General features: G+C 43.2%; 2 protein-coding genes across 4 annotated transcripts in view; one reads left to right on the forward strand and one right to left on the reverse strand.

The window, feature by feature from the left end:
- The window catches only part of SCML2 (Scm polycomb group protein like 2), a 73,687-nt gene extending 71,085 nt beyond the window's left edge, over positions 1–2,602 (forward strand). For all 3 annotated transcript variants that reach the window (XM_071569464.1, XM_071569473.1, XM_071569482.1), the window contains one exon: positions 301–2,602. In XM_071569464.1, the coding sequence (XP_071425565.1) occupies positions 301–426 (126 nt within the window). In that variant the 3' untranslated portion in view covers positions 427–2,602. The remainder of the gene's footprint in view (positions 1–300) is intronic.
- Positions 2,603–15,036: 12,434 nt separating this feature from the next.
- Positions 15,037–19,284, reverse strand: part of RAI2 (retinoic acid induced 2) — a 46,811-nt gene continuing 42,563 nt past the window's right edge. The window contains exon 2 of the mRNA XM_071569495.1: positions 15,037–16,883. Coding sequence (XP_071425596.1) covers positions 15,117–16,778 — 1,662 coding nt within the window. The 5' untranslated portion in view covers positions 16,779–16,883 and the 3' untranslated portion in view covers positions 15,037–15,116. The remainder of the gene's footprint in view (positions 16,884–19,284) is intronic.

Here is a 19,284-nt window from a genome sequence, read left to right on the forward strand (position 1 = left end):
GCAGCTTTTTTTTTTTCCCTTGACCCATTCACTTTTTCCTTCCCAGTCAGTACCTAATTTTGAGGGCTGTTTGATCAGTTTCTCTTACTTAGTGTATTTTTCTTTCTTTAACATCTCAGATACCTTAATCATACATTAAAAATATTAAAATAAATTTCAGTGACCATCTGTGACTATAAAGTTATACTAAGTTACTGATTTATATAGACTTTTTTACTACTAAGACATATAATGTACTTTATATTTTTACCATGCAATTGGTTAGAGTTACATGTTGTGTTTATTCTCTTCCTTCTGCAGGAAATCGATGGGAAGGCACTACTCTTACTCAGGAGTGATATGATAATGAAATATATGGGACTGAAGCTGGGGCCTGCTCTAAAGTTGTGCTACCACATTGAACGACTTAAACAAGGAAAGTACTAGAGAGTGGGGATACCAGAAATATGTGTGTTTGTATCGCTCTGAGCTCTCAGGTTCACAGCCATTGCCTTTATCTGAAACTGTTTTGCTGATATAAATACTGTTTATTTTTTGAAAGTGCTCTCAAAATGTAAAAAGACATTCAGGATAAAGTGGGGGAGGGATTTGTATTACATTCTAGTATTTTTGTGAACTGTTTCAAAAAGTTGGCAGGGAAGGACAGTTGATCAAACTGAGGTTGGGTAACAGCGCTCTCCGAATCCTGAAAAGTGTTCTTTGTTACAGGCTTCAGCCAACGTGTTCATATTCAGAACCAAAACAGCTGAATCCCAAAGGGAAATAATAAAATAAACCAGCATCAGGTGTTAATAATTTTTACAGGAGTGGCTGTAAACTTTTATATTGCAAGAAAAACTTAAAATAGAAGATCTCATCTCTGTAGTGAATACTCTGTCTGGTCTTCCAGAAAGATAGGAAGGATTATGGAAGAGAGGGCTTAATACAAATATAAGCTTTTATAAAGTGTGATTATCAGTCCTTTGGTAAGTTATAAGGACAAATATGTAGTATATTGTTTCATGGAACAGCATATTGGCTGTATAAACAGCCATTTATGGGACAAACTGATTTCACAGCCACATTTTAAACATTCCATCTTTTTGCTCAGTTTGGCATGGATATGTATATTCGTGGTTTTCATATGTACATGTGTATGTGTCAGGGAAATACATACTATATATATAAAAATACATACGCACTGTACATGTATGTTCATTTTTTTAATGTGTACTTTGCACTGTGCCAGAGAGAACTGTACAATTTCTTGGTTGTTTTTTTTTTACCAGTGAATTGTGTATTACTTGAACTAGCACCTGTTTAATTTGTTCTTGGAGTCAGAAGGTGACAAACAATCAAAGATGTGTTTATTCATATCCCTGTACTATGCAATACTCCTGGTTATTCATCCCGTAAATCTGAGCCATATATTCTGATATATTTTTGGAAAGACACATTGGGTTACTATGTTTTGGGTTTATATTTCCTTTAAGGAAGTGCTACTATGTAACTGATAAACTTTTTTTTTGAAGGGGGGGGTAAAATTGGTGCTATTTGTGTAAGCTGCAAGAATGAGTGGTGATAATAAAACAGTTTATTGTCACTGCATTTGTAATATACATCAGGGACAAGAAAATATACTTTCTGTGTAGGAAACTGAATGTAATAGTGAAACTGTATGTAATAGTGAAGTGATAAAAACTGTTTGTTAGGGAAAATGTAGACCTAAAATGGTAGGGTTCATTATATTTCTTAATGCCTTTTTGTATGAAAACATATAGTATAAATGTATTTTTACAAATTCCTCTTTTGAAAATGCCTTGCTTTACCAGTACTCTGATACTCATCAGGTTTTGACAGAGATACTGCTGCAAAATAGTGAATTTTGTGGCTCACAAGTCCAAGTAATTTGTTAGTTCAAGTGACTGCAATGCCATTTTAATTCAGCAAGTCATTTGGACTTTGAGAATTGTTTTTGCTACTACATCATTAGACATTTGACACTGAAGTTTATATTGATTTGTTTCACATATCTTTTGTGGTGCATGTATGCTTAGATGAATACTAACAGGCATGCTCTTTATAGGAAGGAAAGGTCAGAGCATTGATTGAAGAAACAGGATATTTTCTCTTTGTGTTAGAAAAATACTGACTTAACTTACACATGGTTACACCAACAGTTACATATTAAGGAAAACATCATGCCCCATATGTTCAGTATATTGGTTATACATATATATAATTTAATACTACTTTTTCCAAACTTTATTATGCTGAATTTCGGTTCTTCAGCATAAAAAGATCTCATATAATTTAAGTGGAGGTTATTGACTGAAAACAGTTTTCAATTTTATGTTGCCCTTGGCATAAGTAAAACAAAGATGTTTGAATTTTCTGTTTAGCCTTTATGGAATGACATTTTTGTACATGGCACTATTATGGGTATAAATATTTGTTCAAGGCTTTCTGTGCATCCATGTGCACAGGGATTACTGTGATGTTGCTGTACCAGAATTTCTCCATGTACTATAGCATGAGATTCAAGCATTCAGAGTGTTACAGCAGAATATATTTTTATTCTTTATTTTCCTTGGGGTGTTCTTATCTAGCAAGAAAAATAAAATAGTTTGTTCATTGTTGTCACTGTTGGTTTTGTTTGGTGTCGTGTCTCTGTGTGAGTGCTGTTTGCATAGGCAAGGGCAGCTTTCTTATCTGGCAGTTCTGGACAGTTCATGGAAACATCTGAAGTAAGGAAGTTTTAATCAAAAGGGTAAAATCATTCCAACATTGTTTATCTGAAGTGATGAATGTTTGAACTTGTCTGTGCTTTCAGAGTAATACCTTAGTTATTCAGCTGTTCAGTTTTCTGTATCTCATTTTGCAAATTACAGCTTATGGTATTCTCATATAACATTGAGGGGTTATGTGCTAAAAACTGTCCTGTGTTCAGATAAAGACATGAAGTATTTTAAATCAAAGTAGTTGGTGGCAATAGGTTTGAACTTCATGCAGTTCAAGTTTTCTTATTTCTATGATACAGAAGTCTCTTGTTTCGGTGGCTGTTTGCAGGGATCGGCCTGTGCTTGAGAAGTAACTTAGATTGGGTAAATGGTAACCTCATGTTCTTCACAGGCAAATGATGGAAATTGGAAGTTGGCAGTGACAGTAGTCCCAGCGTGGATTTGATAGAGGAGACTGCATGATGTGGTCTCTTTGTGTCTCCACATTGCTTTTTTTTCAACATGGGTTCATCTGCTTATCTGGTTCTGTATCTTTCGGTCGTCTTGGACCATAACTCCTTAGTTTGAAATTCAAATACTGCTGTCTGAGAGGACTAGCAGCTCTAACAATTCTTTTGCTGAAGACATGCAATATTGGAATTGAAGAATGCTCTATGGTAGGCTGTGGCAGTATGCATATTGTAGGACATTTTTTACACAAATATAGGAAGGTCAGTGAAAGACAGCAACATCATGTTACAAATGTTGGCTTGAAGGATGGAGCATCTTCCCCTTTTTTGTTGCTTTGATAAAGGCACACCATTTTTTATTTCAGGTGGTAGACACAGGGGCAAAGATATTCATCTGATTACTCATTGTATTTGTAGAAATTCTTCCTCCTTTTCAGTCAGGGATATAATTTGTGAAAAGGTATGTTAACCTTCTCTGTAGCTCTGACATTCTGCGCGAGTCTGTGGGTGTGATCATGTAAGCCCTGAACACGATACTTGAGATACCCAAATGTGAATTTTTTGTATTTCTGTAGGAGAAACATGAAGCCCTGGGTAGGGATGACTAACATGTTGAACCTTGAACCCAGTCAGATGAAAGTGTCATAAATGTTTCTTTGTGTTTATCTTTCCTTTAATTGAAGGTAAATTCAGAGAACTGAAGCTTGGGTATACTGTTGCATTAATTGTTTATCTTCCTGCTTAATTTTGAGTGCTCCAGTCACCTTTTGCCATTCATGAATTATTTCAGTGGCCCAGCTTAGGATCATGTTTTCCTTTAAATATGAGTAACTAATAAAAGTCTATTCATATGTGTGTATATATGGACCTATAATGTAAATAATTTTAAATTCAATGGCCTGACATCCAGAACCAAGCTGTCAGAACAGCCTGTATCCAGCCAACTTGCAGCAGAGGCTGGCAGTAATTGTTCTAGAACAAGTTATTTTAGCCTATTTATCTATTCTGTTTTCAGTTGGAGCTTATTGGTTTTTTTTCTGTCATGCCTTATCAAAGATTGTCTTAAATGTGTTTAGTGTTTTTATCTAGACGGCTTCTGAAACTTTTATGTGTGGTTCTCTATACCAGTTCCTCTGAAACTATGTAATTTTTAAAAGTCTTTACCATAGGACTTAAAATATTAACTGAAAGTAGTGAGTGTACAGAAAGCAATGCTACAAGAAGAACTGAAATCACTGCTCAGAATAGGTGGATTTTTAATTAAATACAGGACATTTTCTCTTGTATCTGTGCTATTCTAATTAAGAGTTGAGTAGTGCATCACGGAGTTACAGACCAGTTGAGGCTGAAAGGGACCTCTGGTTTAACCCTTGGTCAAGCTGACTGCCCCAGACTGTGGACAGATCACTTTTGAGTATCTCCAAGGCTGGAGATTCCACAGCCTCCCTGGACAGCTGGTGCCAGGGCTTGGTCACTCTGAGAGAAAAAGTATTGGCTGATGTTCAGAGGGAACCTCCTGTATTTCACTTTGCGCCCATTGCCTCTGGTCCTACCACTGGGCACCACTGAAAGGATCCTGGTCCATCCTCTGCACCCTCCCTTCAGGTATTTCTGTGCATCGATGAGACTCCCCCTGAGCCTTCTGTTCTCCAGGCTGAACAGTCCCAGCTCTCTCAGCCTTTCCTCACTGGAGAGATGCTCTAGCCCATTGTCTTTGTGGCTCATGATCAACCTGGTATCCACCAGGACAACCCAGATCCTTTCCTGCCAAGCTGCTTTCCAGCTGGGTAGCCCTCAGCATGTACTGGTGCCTGGAGCTGTCCCCAGTTCAGAGCTCTGCATTTCCCCTTGTTGAACTTCATGAAGCTCCTGTCAGCCCATTCCTCCCACTTGTTGATGTCCCTGTGGATGGCAGCACAACCCTCTGATGTGCCAAACACTCCTGCTGCTCTGGTGTCATCTGCACACTTGCAGAGGATGTCCTCTGCCTATCATCCAGATCCTTAGTGAAGAGGGACTGTACCCAGTACTGATCCCTGAGGTACATCACTTGTCACTGACCTCTGATGTACTTTGTGCCACCAATCTTCATCCTCTTGGCCCAGCCATTCAAGCCAGTTTCCTGTGCACCTCTCTGCTCATCCAGCCTGCACATCATCACCTTTTCTATGAGGATCTTCTGACTGTGTGCTTCCCTTTTCACCTCTTCACCAACCTGACCTTTTTTACCCCTTGACTGCTCAAGTGTCAGCCCTAATGGATGCATTCCCCAGGAAGTCAGCAACAGCGCAAGGGGGCACGGGCTCAAGCTCTGCCAGGGGAAATTTAAGTTGGAGATCAGAAAAAAATTCTTTTGAGAGACAGTAATCAGGCATTGGAATGGCCTGCCCAGAGAGGTGGTGGATTCCCCATCCCTGGTGGTTTTTAAACTGAGATTGGACATGGCACTGAGAGCTATGATCTAGTAAATGGACTGGAGTTGGATGAAGGGTTGGACTTGATGATCTCGGAGGTCTTTTCCAACCCAATCGATTCTGTGATTCTATAATTGTTTGCCTTGGCTACATCCCATTCAAAGGGATTTCAGGCCAGACAGATAGCAACACAATATCCAGGGATAGTTTGAGCAACATGCCCACCTAACCACAGTGCCAGTCAAGGTCTGACTCAAGTCATGTTTAAAAAAAAGTATGTTTTGTAGTCACTATGGAAATACAATTATGAGTCAATTATTTTATTCCATAAATAGTGGACAGCCAGGGGCACACTGATCTGCCCAGCATAGCAGCAAGCAGCATGTCAGAATCTCCTCTTGAGTAGGGACACCTCTCAAGATTATTCTTCAAGATTGAGAGGTTACTTACTGCGACAGATCCATCCTGGATCCATCCTCACTTAAACTTCCCTCTAAGCAGGAATTTGGAATGCAAGGGCATGTTTCTGAACCTCGTAACTCAAGGGGAGGGTCTCCCTGACATTGTTGTATGACCTTGTCCTCTATGCAGTAAATAATCAAGTATACTTTGCCATCAAATCTCATTAAGCCATTCTCACTTTGTTGATCAAACTTTGTTAAATTGCTGGTTTATACCAATGACCATATTGCCATTTCTCTCTTTTGAGTGAAACGTGTCGCTCTGTCCCTGGCAGATCTTATGGAAGACAGTGTCAAAGGTCTTCCTGAAGTCCAGGCAGACAATACCCACTGTTCTCCCCTCAACTACCAGGCTGGTCATTTTATCATTTTAGCATTCTCCATGTCCTGTGTGATGAGGTCCCCTATCTTACTCATCAGTGGGCCCACATTTTCCTCAGTCTTCCTTTGTAACCTGTAAAGTGTAGTCTATCTTAATGCAGGATGATGTACAGAAACAAGTTTTAAAAGTGCATAGCAGTATTTTTTTCTTCATTTGTCTAGCCAGTTATATAATAGAGTAAAATGAATGAAGAGGTGTGAACCTCTTCTAAGTAATGAGCCTCTTCATCTTTCTGCTGCTCTTTCTGCCCTGTTGAAAGTATGTCGAGTTAGACTGGCTTGGTTTAAAGAGGAAGGAAAAAGAAAAAAGAGATACCCCCTTGAGATCAATTTCAAAGGTCATATATTCCTCCTCTCTATTTTTATTACATGTAAAACTATGGGAGTGAGTAAAAAGTGCTCATTTGGAACTGCCTAAGTGTGATGCAGGGAGGCAGAAGCTGATTTCATGTCCATTCTAGTGGTGAAATGATTGCTGCTTTTTTTTTTAAGCCTTGATTATAATCTTTTGCTCTGTAAAGCTTACTAACTAGCCCATAATCCTGGGATTGTGTTCTCCAACTGTCTCTTCCTGTTGGTTCAAAAGTCATGCAAAGCCATTTTGAGACTTTTTAAAATCTGAGCAGTCTGTTGTGAACTCACTGTATTGTGAGTCTGCAACTACATCTATATATAGCATTTTATATGTATTCTGATGTTTAGAGTGTGAACCTCAGGGTTTTTGGGTATTTTTTTTTCAATAGCAAAGTATTTTGCAACTTTCTCCTCTGATGATTTGTCCCAAATAAATCTTCATTATTACGGCTGTGTAGATGATGGGAGTTCTATGTGTACTTAAAATATGCCATTACAGTGATGCAGTGGGCTTTTAAATTCCTCACTTACCTGGTCATCCATCCCTGTTGTAGCAGATCATTTTGATTAGCTGTAATTTGTCCTTTTTGAATCAAAATTAGCTTCCACCAGCTCCAGAATCTCCCAGTTCTGCTGTTTAAGCTGAAGAGTCCTGTCCAAGCTGCTTTTCCTCATAGATTTATGGACCACTGCTAGTTTTATTTCAGTTTTCATTATCTGCATGGGAACTATTTAGCACTGATAGCGAAGGCCTCACCCCTCTACTTCTTTTTTCTTGTTTCATCCACAGAGATTTACTTTTTAGCCTCCTAAATCCAAAGCCCTTTCAGGACAAACAGTACAAGCAAAGAGATTCCAGCACAAGGGGAAAGGGGGATTGCATCCCATGTTGTCTGAGCAGACAAATGTGAACAGATGTACAGCTTGAGGCTGGTAAAAGCCATCTCTGCCAATGGCTCCTTTCTAGTTATGACAGCTGGAAGAAAATGAATGCGCAAAAAACCCACCATGACAATTGCCATTACTCTGCACTGGCTGTCCCAGCACTGAGGTCAAGAGCTGGAAAGACAAAGACTCATCTACCCTTCCATATGGAAGCTGAGCCAATTGGCAAGGCAGTGGGAAAATTCTTAATGAATAGTGGCACACCTTAAAAATGGTGTTCAAAGGCAAGAGGTCGTGATTTTACTACATTTTTCCTTTTTGTATATTTAGTTTTATGAGTAGTTATAAAGGGACTCTGTTTCCCTAAGGACTGAGCTAGATTGCCAAGAATGGGGTTTTCAAACAAGACTGAACTCCTCCTCAACTTCCGTCTCTCCAAACCAGTGCTACAGAACAACTCTTCCTCTTATTTGAGACTGTATTGAGGGAAGTATCCTTCCATGTACTTCTTACTGCTGCATGTTTTGAAAAATAAGAGGCGGACTCTGCAGCTTGCTTGCTTTATCTCTGATTTATGTACCAACTGTTGCTACTGATGCCAGCCCTTGCCTGGGCACATGGGTGGTGCTCTGTTATGAACAGGTGCCTCTCACCTGCTCAATGTAACTCAAGGCATTGTCTACAAAGTGCTTTTCTGTCTGTCTGTCTTTTTCTAATGTGCTCACTTGAACAAAATAGTGGGCAGGGAGAAATTAATAAATAAATGTTTAATTGTAGTGTACCGTTTATTTATTCTTGTCCTTTAGGGGTGAGGTACTAGATAGGTAATTGTAGCATACTGGGACATAGGTGTTTATTAGGCTCAATGGGTAATGGTGGGGGGCTGTGGGTTTGGTTAGTTAGTTAGTTTTAATTTGGGGAGTTTTTGTTGGTTTGTGATGTTAGTTTTTTTGTTTGTTTTGGGATTTCTTAACTGGCTGCTATCAGCTATTTGCTTATTTTCCAGAGACCAGCTCAGCCAAGGGGACCATATTGCTTTCATACATCTTTGCATTCACTATAGTATATTAATTGTAATTGCCTGGGTGGTATTTGGCTACAGGAAATGAACAAGTTAGGGAAAGTTTAAATGTTTTGAAAGAAAACAGAAATGCAAGCCTGGGATGAGTGATAGGGTTTGCATGCAATAAACACGGGAAGGAAAATATATGAAGAATGAAGTAATGGAAAATTAGGAAGGAGAAAACCAGGTGGATATACCAAGTGAAACTGTTTCAGATTCAGATGCACTGTTGAGTCATGACTTGTGTCTTGACTGTGTTGAGCTGAGATTTTAAAGGGAAAATCTTGGAACAGACATTTTTGAACAATGTCAGGGGTGTGTCCTTTATCTTGACATGATTTTATCTGAAAACATGGGCTGAATCCTTGTAATTCCCAACTCAATTTTTGGGACATACACTCTCTGTCCTTAAATTGTTTCTTAGTTGACTGAGCTGCTGCTACCAACTCCCTCTTGATATGGTTTCTTTTAAAGCCAGACCAGTCGAGGAGCCAAAACCTGGGAGTAAAGGCTTGGATTTGACTTCATATAACTTCATGTCTTTGTATCATAGTTGGCTAGACTCTCTCTCCTTTTAGTTCGTGGAGGTCTCTTCCTGTCCTGATTGAGTTGAGGGTATGAGTGGTCTGACAAGATACCAATATCTGCTTTACAAAGAGACTCTATTGGTTTTATTAACCACTATCATGGGAGTCTCAATACATGTGAGGTAATTCCTCACCTCAAGTTCTGTGTTTTGTAAGTAAGCTGAAACAACCCCCTTACTTGAGTCCTTTTTTGACAGACCTCATTGGAATTGAGAAGGAAATGTTCAGGTGAACATTATACTAACTAAGAAATGTTGGCCAGGTCCCATGTTCTACCACACAAAAGGTCTTGCTTGGAGGTCCAGTTGTCCAGAATATCTAGCCAAAAAAAGTATTCATAGAGAATATTTCTGCTTTCTTAGATCTTAGTTGTTGCACAGAGTGCTGTGGCAAAAAGCAGACATCAAGCACTTAAATATTGTCTTGGTCTTTTTTAATGCCACCCTGACCCCCATGTACACAAATACATGCTCGAGTTGTGTGGTGGATGCATCATATCTAGGGCTTTAAGAGTGACTGTCATGGTTTTGTGCCATCATGGCTGAGATGTGGAGGGTCTCTGAAGGGCAGGCACATGCTCTCTGACACTGGAGTGTGCTCTGTGACCAAGCTTTCAAAGTACTTATTTTGAAACATTTATTTAAAAAATTAAAAAATCCACCTGTTACCTTTATAGCTGTGAATGCAGGTATGTTGGGGGTTTTTGGTTTCAATTATCAAGAATTACTTGTGTATCAGAAACCTCAAAAATTAATAGCTTTCTCCTGCGTACTGATGGGACTTCTAGGGGCGTTCTTGGGGTACATAAGCTCTAGAAAGGAGGACCTGTGTGTTTGTGTCCAGTGGCACACCTTTGGTCTGTGAGATGGCAGACTAGGACAAAACATTGCCTTCATTCCTTAAGCAAAGATAGATGGGAACTCCGTCCATGAGGATGTGGTAGGAAGGATGATATTGAAACAATGCAGAAAATGTGACCATTTTGAGACAGCTGTGGGCTGAGGAACATCGGTAATCCCAGGAGCAAGGGGGAGCAATGCAAGGCTGATGTGGAGATGCAATATGTCTGTTACCAGCATTTAACTGGAAACACTTAAAAAGTGAAAACTTATGTTCAACTTGGAAAATAGTCCTCCTTTCCAGATACTTGATTAGGTTGTACCCTGCTGTTTGCTCCCTGTCTTACTTAGTTTGAAAGAATCCTAATCATTTCAGTACTGGGATCTTAAGCTATTACTCTAGGAGAGTTTAGGTTATATGGGCACAAAGCAGTGCTAAATATTTTAGTGATTAGTAATACTTCTCCTCAAACATGAAGAAGTGTTTCAGATGGTTCAACAACAGAATGGATTTTCCTAGGAGGATTGCAATACCATAATTTTAACAACTGTGAAAAATACGTTTTCTGCACTAAAATTAGGGGATTGTGTGTGTAGGACTGCCTCAGACTACTCTGAATTGTAAACTTGAGCATTAGAAGTATGTGGTACAGTTTAAATGCAACTTTAAATAAAAGGAGGGGGAATCACTGGGAAAGAAGTGAAAGGTGAGTGAAAAAAGCAAATTGCACAAATTAACATCATTAATGCCATGATGTCAGGCTGACTGTATCTGGAAGGCAGGAACAGATCCCAGGCAGAGGAAAATAAGATCTTTGACTGAGTCATTCAGCATGTTTTTTTAAACTTGAGCACAAAAAGAAAGTAAAACATCTGGCACCAGGATATTATGCAATGTTATTTTATGCTGTTTTCATTGTCTAATATTCTTCATGGGAACTGTTAATGAGTTGCTTATTGTTGTTGGTTCGCTGTCCTGAGGTGCCTCTATGCAAGTCAAGAGGCATGGACTCTGAATCCCTCTCTGAGGTGCTCAGTGGACACTTTATGCCAGCGTTTCCCCTGAAACGTTTCAGGTGTAAAAGTGTGAAGCCAATCCTTGATCCCCTTTGGGTCAGACCTCTGCAGGGATTTGCTTGGTGTTCTCTCAGCCTAGAAACTGCCTGGTCCAGGTGAGTTCCCTGGCTGAGAAACTGCTCATTCTTCTCTTGGATTAATTTATTTTGCTAACAGCTAGCTCCATGTGCTGAAGCCTTAGCTGTGTACCCCAGTCCTGCAGCTGTGCCTTGGGCAGCACAGAGGAAGGGAAGCAACTATCTTGTGGAGGAAAACTCCTGGTAGAGGAAAGCTTTTACTTCTGAGCTCTCCTGCCCCTGAGGCTGCCGTGTGCTGTGACCTTCGCATGAGATGCATAGCCCTGCTCCCTCCCTTGGATTCAGTTTCTGGATTCTGGCAAAGCCCCTGCCTGCCAGGGGAAAGAGAGCAGAGGGGAATCCCTGCAGCCATCTCCTCTCACTTTCCCCCTAATAAAAGCTCACACCCAAAGTCCAAGTCATAGGAAGCTTGGAGCCAACAAGGGCTGCCCTTGAGGGCACAGCTCCTCTCTCCCTCTCTCCCCCCCTCTTGCATATACCCATCATTGTAAAACGTCTTCCTCTTCCCTCTTACCATTACAGCTTAATGACTTTCCCTTCAACTTCACTAGAGGTATTAATGTCTCCATTAACAGCCACCAGTAATGGAACCTCCATATATCACGAGTGCAGCTCAGTGTCCTCCTCATACAGAAGTTCCAGAAGCAGTTAAAATGTAGCCCTGTAGAAAATTAATGGCCCAATATACAAAATCTGTAATTGCTGATAGAGGCGAGGAGGAGGAGGAGGTGGAAGAGCTCAATCTTGGTGTCATTACGTACCTTGTTCTGTGGTTCCCTCTCCCCCGTGCGATGGGATGTAGGACTTGTGCTTCACACAGGAGGGATGGTGGGAGGCAAATGGTCCCTACTTAGCATCGTTTGCCCAACAGAGTTAAGCAGCAGAAGAGGTGCCGGTGTGTCCCTCCTCTTTTCCATGACACAGCCTTAAAGGCTGTGGCTGCCTGAAAGGGTAGCAGGGCAGGGAGTGGGAGCTGCTGTAAGCCTTTCTGGCAGGATGCTATTCAGACTATCCCCCTGCCACTGCAGCAATGGAAAAGCCAGACAGTGGGGTGGGTGAGCCCAGTCTGCTCTGCTTATCCATTTCTAGGGGGGTGGCTCCAGCCTCTGTCACTGGGTGGCCCTGGGGACAGTGGTGGCAACCAGCAGTGTCAGGGAGCTTGCTCATTCTGGAGATGGCTCTGTAAAGTTGGGGGAGGCCAGTCCTGGGGTGACAGAGGGGGATGCCAGGATATTTGGAGCCTGCTCTGGTTTTCCTCAACCCTGTTTCAGAGGGAGGAGGTTGCAGTTGCTCTTCCAAGGGCCTGGGGCAAAATGCAGCCACGTGGCTGCTGGTCTGATCTGCTGTTAAAACCAGTACCAGTTGGCTTTAAACTCAATTAGCTGCCCCCAGGCATTGGGTATTTTGACAGTGCTTGTATGGGTTTATAATGTCATAAAGTTGATTTAGCCTAATTTGTTGTCGGGGTTTCTGGAGCTTGTGGTCTAAATTCAGTTAAACCAGACCACTGTGTGCAGAGTGGGCTGGGAGATAGCCTCGGCATTGATGTTCCCAGTAAAGGCCTGGGAAGGAGAGGAGGGAAAACCTGAACACCAGCAGCCAGTGTCATTGATGGGCACTGCTCTGCCAGTCCCAAGTGCCCATGGCCAACAGGAGGGGCAGCAGTGGATGCCCTCCCTCTGCCTGCTGAGGATGCTGCAGGGAATGACACATAAGGATGGCAAGGATTGGGGCAGTTGGTGCAGCAGATGCAACCACCAGTGTGAGAAGCACATACTTGTTTAAAAAAAAATCAGAAAAGTATCCTGGAAACTTCTTTTGAACTTGCTTCTGTCAACTGTGAAGGAGAAATGGCAGCAACTAATGCTGTAACTGCCTTATTTTTAAATGATCTGGTGTAGTCCTGGGGAAAAAAATCACATTTTCAGAAAGTTTTTGTCACTCTAGAAGGGGCCCAGCTGAAACAGATAGGGACAGTGACAACTGGGATGGCCATCTCAAGGGATGTTGAAATCCTCAGCATTTGCACCGCAGTAACCAGATGACACATTGCATCAGCAGTTTCTTGAAAGAAACAAAATAAAGTAGCAGAGTATTTTCAATTAAGAAAAGATTAAAAAAAATACAGTCAGATGACTAAACATTAATGAATCCATCAACACCTTATGCTTTTCTGAACACTGTCAGTTCTGCCACCTCTGGGAAAATAAAAGGCTTTAAAAATACATAAGCAAGAGTCGGAGAGAATCGATGCTATGCTAATGTGGAAGTCCTTCACTTCTGTATTAAGCAAGAGGGCAGTGATCCTTCAGCCCAGGAAAAGAGAAACAGCATACCTTTCCTAACCTCCTGGTGCAGATGCATTTTCCAAATATTGAACTGGTGTCTGCTGGCATCAAAACCTGAAACAGATTTTGGCATGACACTGGTGCCTGAAGGTGTGATTAGACTTCAGACCCTGAAGCCGCTTCTTTGTGCAACTTCTCATTGTATGAACAGCTGCCAAAACCTTCCCAAAGCTGTTCAAGAGGAGTCTTGGCAGTAGATTGGATGCAGAGAGGCAAAGGAAGGCACAGCGTGTGACGGCATCCAGCTGATGGGTTTACAATGGCTTTTTTTATTTAGACAGTCCTGATGCAGTGCTGGGAACATGTAATTTGAAATTCTAAATTAAAAAATTTCTACAGGTATAGTCACATAAAAAGCAGTGCCCACCAAAAATGCTTCTCCTGCTCTCACATTTTCCGTTCCATCAGGATGGGTTTTTACAAGTGAGCTGTGTGAACTTCAAAGCCAACAGTCAGTCAGTAATGCATCTCCAGCTCATACACAAGTGCAAAACCATAACCTAGCATAACTTTTTATTTTAATTGTACATTCACATTTTCTCCACTGACGTGGGCGGCTTGTACACTGCCGAGTTATAAAGTTACACAGCTCTGCTCCGTTATGTGCATTGATTTCAGCCATCAAAGAAACTTAGAAAACTAACAATAAACAATTTTTCCATGTATCTGTAGTCAGGCTGGGAAAAATTATGTGATTTTTTTTCTTTCCCTGGCACCTGGCAACCAAATTCCCCTGACTTTTAGGCTTTTCTCTTTCAACTGACTGATAACATTACTTAATATTTAAGATGGTTTCCCGTGGGTCTCTCGCAATGAACCTGGCTTAGGTGCACACTAGGCTGTACAGCTCTCACTTCTCCAGTAGCTTGTTTGGGTGCATCGTTAGCAGCTGTTGCAATGTGCTCTTTGACAGTTCTGTGGGACAATATAATTTTTCTTAGCCTGCTATTTTTTCTTAACATTTTGCGTTCATCACAAGTCAGTTGCGGTGCTTTACAGTTTACAGACTTTTTCACAACCACCTCTGTAGACTGAAAGCGATTCAGAAATGACAAAACAATGCCGCAACCAATTAGCATGTACAAACATTTATTTTGAAATTTCCATTCCGACTGTTATGAAGAATTACATCATCAAAGCACTTTACGGCAGTGAAAATAGCTCTTACCCCTCTGACTCATCCATTACTCCATTAAAGCTGCAAAATGTGCAATCTGCTTGAAAAATAGGTTGCTTTTTATTCAGTTTCCCATGAAAAGTCAAAATTTGATAACAAAAAAAAGGAGAGAAAAAAAACCCCAACCCAGCTTATAGGGACTCTACATCCGATCCTCTCCCCCTTCCCCAAAAATAACTTACAAAGATAGTTTAAAGTTTTAAATGAGTTTAAAACCAAGTGCATCTTTTTTATTATTTTTTTCTTCTTCTCATAATAATCTTAAAATTCTAAAAACCCATAATTTACTTTCTTGGAAAAAAGGCAGCAAGCCGTTGCTTCTTGATTGGAAGAATATGTATCTCCGGCGAGTTCATTTTCTTTAGCTTTACGCTCCTGTTTTTGACGGGTTTCCTGAGGGCCTCGGCGCTGTCACGGGGCTCGGGTGGGCTCTTCACATCGTAGCACTGCAGCACCGAGTCCTGGGGCAGGTCCCTTTTGAAGGAAAAGTTTTTGGTGGACACCCCTGACAGGCCCTTGATCTTGCCACAGAAGATGGTGGGCACGGCGTCCTTGACGGAGACGATGACTTTGGCTGTCTGCGAGGTGCTGACGATTTCGATGTTGTTGGCGGCCTTGGGCTCGCAGCCCGCCCTGCCCGCGGGTTCCACCAGCCACTTCTGCGGCTGCCGCAGCAGCTCGGCCGTGCCAGCCCCCACCGCCCTGCCCTCCACCTTGCCCGCCGCCTCCGGGGGCTTGCAGGGGGCGAAGGGGGCAGCAGGGCCGGGGAGCTTGTCCGGCGCGGGGTGGGCACTGACCTCAGCCGTGGTGGAGGTGCCAGGGCCAGCCGCCTCCCCGAGGGGCACCCCCGGCTTGCGGCACGAGGCGAGGGACAGGTCCAGGGCCCCATCCTCGGGCGGGGGCAGGGTGGCCTCGCTGGCTCGAAGCGCAGGCGGCCCTTTCATGGAGAGGTCCAAGGCCTCGTTCTCACCACCCATCTTGATGACAGTGTGTCGGCTCAGCTGGGGAAACTCTCGTGGGTGGAGGAGCTCAAAGGGCTTCGTCTCCTCCTTCTCCAGGGGTGTCTGGGTGCCCTTGCAGGAGTGGGGGGTGAAGAGTGGCGGCTTGGGCGGGTCAGGGGCTGCCTTGGCTTCGGCGCCGTGGGGCACAGGGATGGGGACAGGGATGGGGATGGGGACAGGGACGGGCAGGGGCACGATAACAGGGTAGGGCACCAGCAGTGTGGCAGGGGGTACTAGTGGGGAGAGGGGCGAGCTGAAGGCCTGGGGTGGGAGGGTGGCATAGTCAGGGGGTGGCTGACAGGGGCCAGAGCCCAGGGCGCCCTGTGAGGGAAACAGGTCCTGAAGGACAGCGGCAAACCCTGGTGTCTGAAACACAGGGGGCAGGACGGACTCTTGCGCTTGGCCAGAGGGCTTGGGGTCCAGGAGCTGGGGCTGCCCAACAGGGGTGGTGGTGCTGGGGAAAAGGCCAGTGTGCAGGGGGCTGGCAGGGCAAGCAGCCCCCGGGGGCAGTACCAGCGGTGAGTTCAGGTGCTGGAAGACATGCTGCTCCAAGAGGACAGGCAACGGGACGGGGCCCTGGGTGGTCATGACGTACGGGGTGGCAGCGTTGGTGGCTGGCATCTGCGGGGCAGCACTGCCAGCAACCTGCAGGTGGATGGGCAGGACAACAGGGCTGTCCCCCAGGCAGATGGGCTGCAGCACAGTGGCCGCCACCTTCAGGGCCACCCCACTCTGTGACTCGGCCGGCGGCGTCAGGATGGAGGGTGCAGGGACTGTCACCAGTGGGGAGAGGGCTTTCTTCATCAGGTCAGCAGAGTTGATGTTCCAGGCCTCTGCTGTGATCAACTGGGCCACCCCGTTCTCCAGCTTGTTGTTGGCCATTGCTGAGGGCGAATTGGTGACATCCATGGGCAGGTTTGGGGCATCCTTGTACAGCTCCTCCATGTCGCAGGGCTTCTCGGGCTCTGCTGACGCCACCTCTACATCGCTGTCAGTGGGACCCGTGGTGGCTCCACACTGCCAGGAGCATCAGCACCCACATAATTTGGCCTGCAAGCCAAAAAACATATTTTAGGCACCACATAAATCTCCTCCCTAAAATAATATGTACAACTGCCTTTAAAGACCCCATCACTACAGAAAGGCTGTTAAATGTTTCTGTTTCAGGCTTCGGCTCCATAACACAGAGCTCTATATATACAGAGATGCTGGATATACATGCATCCGTGAGTGTTGTGCAAAGAGTTTTGAGGAACTTATATTTAGCCATAAACACACATAATTTTAAAGGCCTCAAGGACTGCCTGCAGCCAAAAAGCCCCTCCCAGTATGCAGCCTGAAACAAGGACTCGGGATGCCCATTCCATATTTTTAAACAAAGCTTCATGCAATGACAGTGCATGGCAGAGCTCAGCGACAGCACATTGTTTTAACTCAACAGAAGCCCCACAAACAAATTATTTCTAAAGATATTTCAGCCAAGAAATATTTCAACATTGGCACAGGGTACTTGATTCCCCTTCAGTACCTGTCCCTTTTTCATCCTGCTGGGATTTACTAAAAGCAAGTGGGAGAGTGCTGCACAGTGTGTACAGCACCTCTGTGTACAGGGTCAGAAAGGAGCATGGCCAGGCAATAGCAAAGCTAAACTAATCCAAACCCCAGTATTCACCCTGCCACAGAGCTAGACAGACACAGTAATGTAAACCAGGCACCTGATTCATTAAATACCTGAAGAATTTAAAAAAAAAATCAAAGCAACTTTATTGTGACACTTTGACTCTTTTATATCAACCAACCAAATGGCAATTAAAAAAAGAGCATAGATGGTTTCTGTTCATGATTACAGTGAAATTTGCAGCCTATTACCCTTAAAGACTAACACCCTCCTCCCCCTGGGAAAAAAAAAACCCAAACCAAAAACAAACGAGCAAATTAATGGCCCTGCACATCCGTTTATTTAGGATAAATAATTTCTGCCCTGTGAGTTGGTGCCAGCAGACTTCAGCTAATGCCCATCCACTCCACCTCGTGCTGCTCGTGCCTCTCCCAAAGTGTGCAGCAAATCCTGCTGTAGTAATAATCACCATGGAAACTTGCTCAGTTTCAACTCTGTTACCATAGGAAAGCACCGGTGCACCCCGAATTTACATTTTTCACCTGCACACAGCTGAATTCTGCTCCATATGAGCAAATCATGTGCCATTGCTTGGCTACCCAGGCCTGGGGGAGCGAGACACTCCCACCTGCAGGCACATTGGCTTTGGGATGACAGGAGATGACAGGGAGGGCAGTGCCACTCCAAAATTGGATGGGTAGAGACCCAGCTCGGAGATGTGCCTGTGAGAGTATGTGAAGGGCTCTGTGGCTCTGGTCCTTTCAGAAGTGATTTGCTTATGCAGATTTTTGTAAGATCAACAAACCTGCAAAGAGGACAGGGAAAAAGGAAAAAAAAACCCAAACACCACAAACAGAGGCTAAAAAATGCCCAGGGCAGGGAAGCAGGAAATCTGAGCCTCTCCTGAGATTTGTAAATCTTGGATTTGGCAGTGAGATGCTATGGTAAGCACAAGGCTACCTACAGAAACGCCAGGAGTTAACAGCAGAGGCTGCTTGGGTAAAATGCTAATAATTTATCAGGCGTGTTTGAGTTCTTAAAAAGGATTTTTAAAAGTAAACAGATGAGTCATTTCTTTTCCCCTCCTGCTGCTGGCTTAAGGAGAATAATTCCGGATTTTTCTCATCTCATGAAATGTTCTGCAGAAAACATTCATAAATACAGGGTTGAGGGGTTTTGTTTGTTTGTTTCTTTTTTCAAGCCTTGGCTGAAACAGATTACAGGGAGGCAGAGATGCCCAAGCACTGGAAAACAGAAGCAAAAATAAAATTCCTTTTTCAGAAAGTGACAAGTATCAGTATAAAAAATATGAGGCCAATGCTGTTTTGAAAAAAAAAAAGAAGAGCAATTGTTTCTAAAAATAAAGACAATGAGGAGACAGCTCAGCAGATTCGAGCTGAAAAGAACAGACATGGTCGTTTCTATTATGGAATTAAAAAGCCATTTTCTACTGCTCTTATATAATCTCTCCCTCCCTGTCTTTCAAATGACCATTTTAAACCCCTTGGTCTCTGCAGCACCCACCAGCATATTTGCTCCTCCAGCTGCTGCAGCACAGCTGAGTATTTTGCACGACACTGGCTCTTCCTGATGTTTCTGTTCGCTTGAGATCTCTGTGTTTTCACAGAGAATTAATGATCTGGCAGGGAAAGGGAATGACCCCCTGTTCCCCTGGCAAACCCATTTAATGTTGAGAAACAGAAAAATTAAGATGAAAATTACGCTGTGTGAGAGACTTGAGGGATTAACCTCCTTGATGGACCCATGGAACGAGAGAGACAGATCACTGCATAAGATGAAAGTATAAAACATAATAAAATCCCCCCACTGCTG

The sequence above is a fragment of the Pithys albifrons genome, chromosome 1, assembly GCF_047495875.1.
Source record: "Pithys albifrons albifrons isolate INPA30051 chromosome 1, PitAlb_v1, whole genome shotgun sequence".
Taxonomy (NCBI): Eukaryota; Metazoa; Chordata; class Aves; order Passeriformes; family Thamnophilidae; genus Pithys; species Pithys albifrons.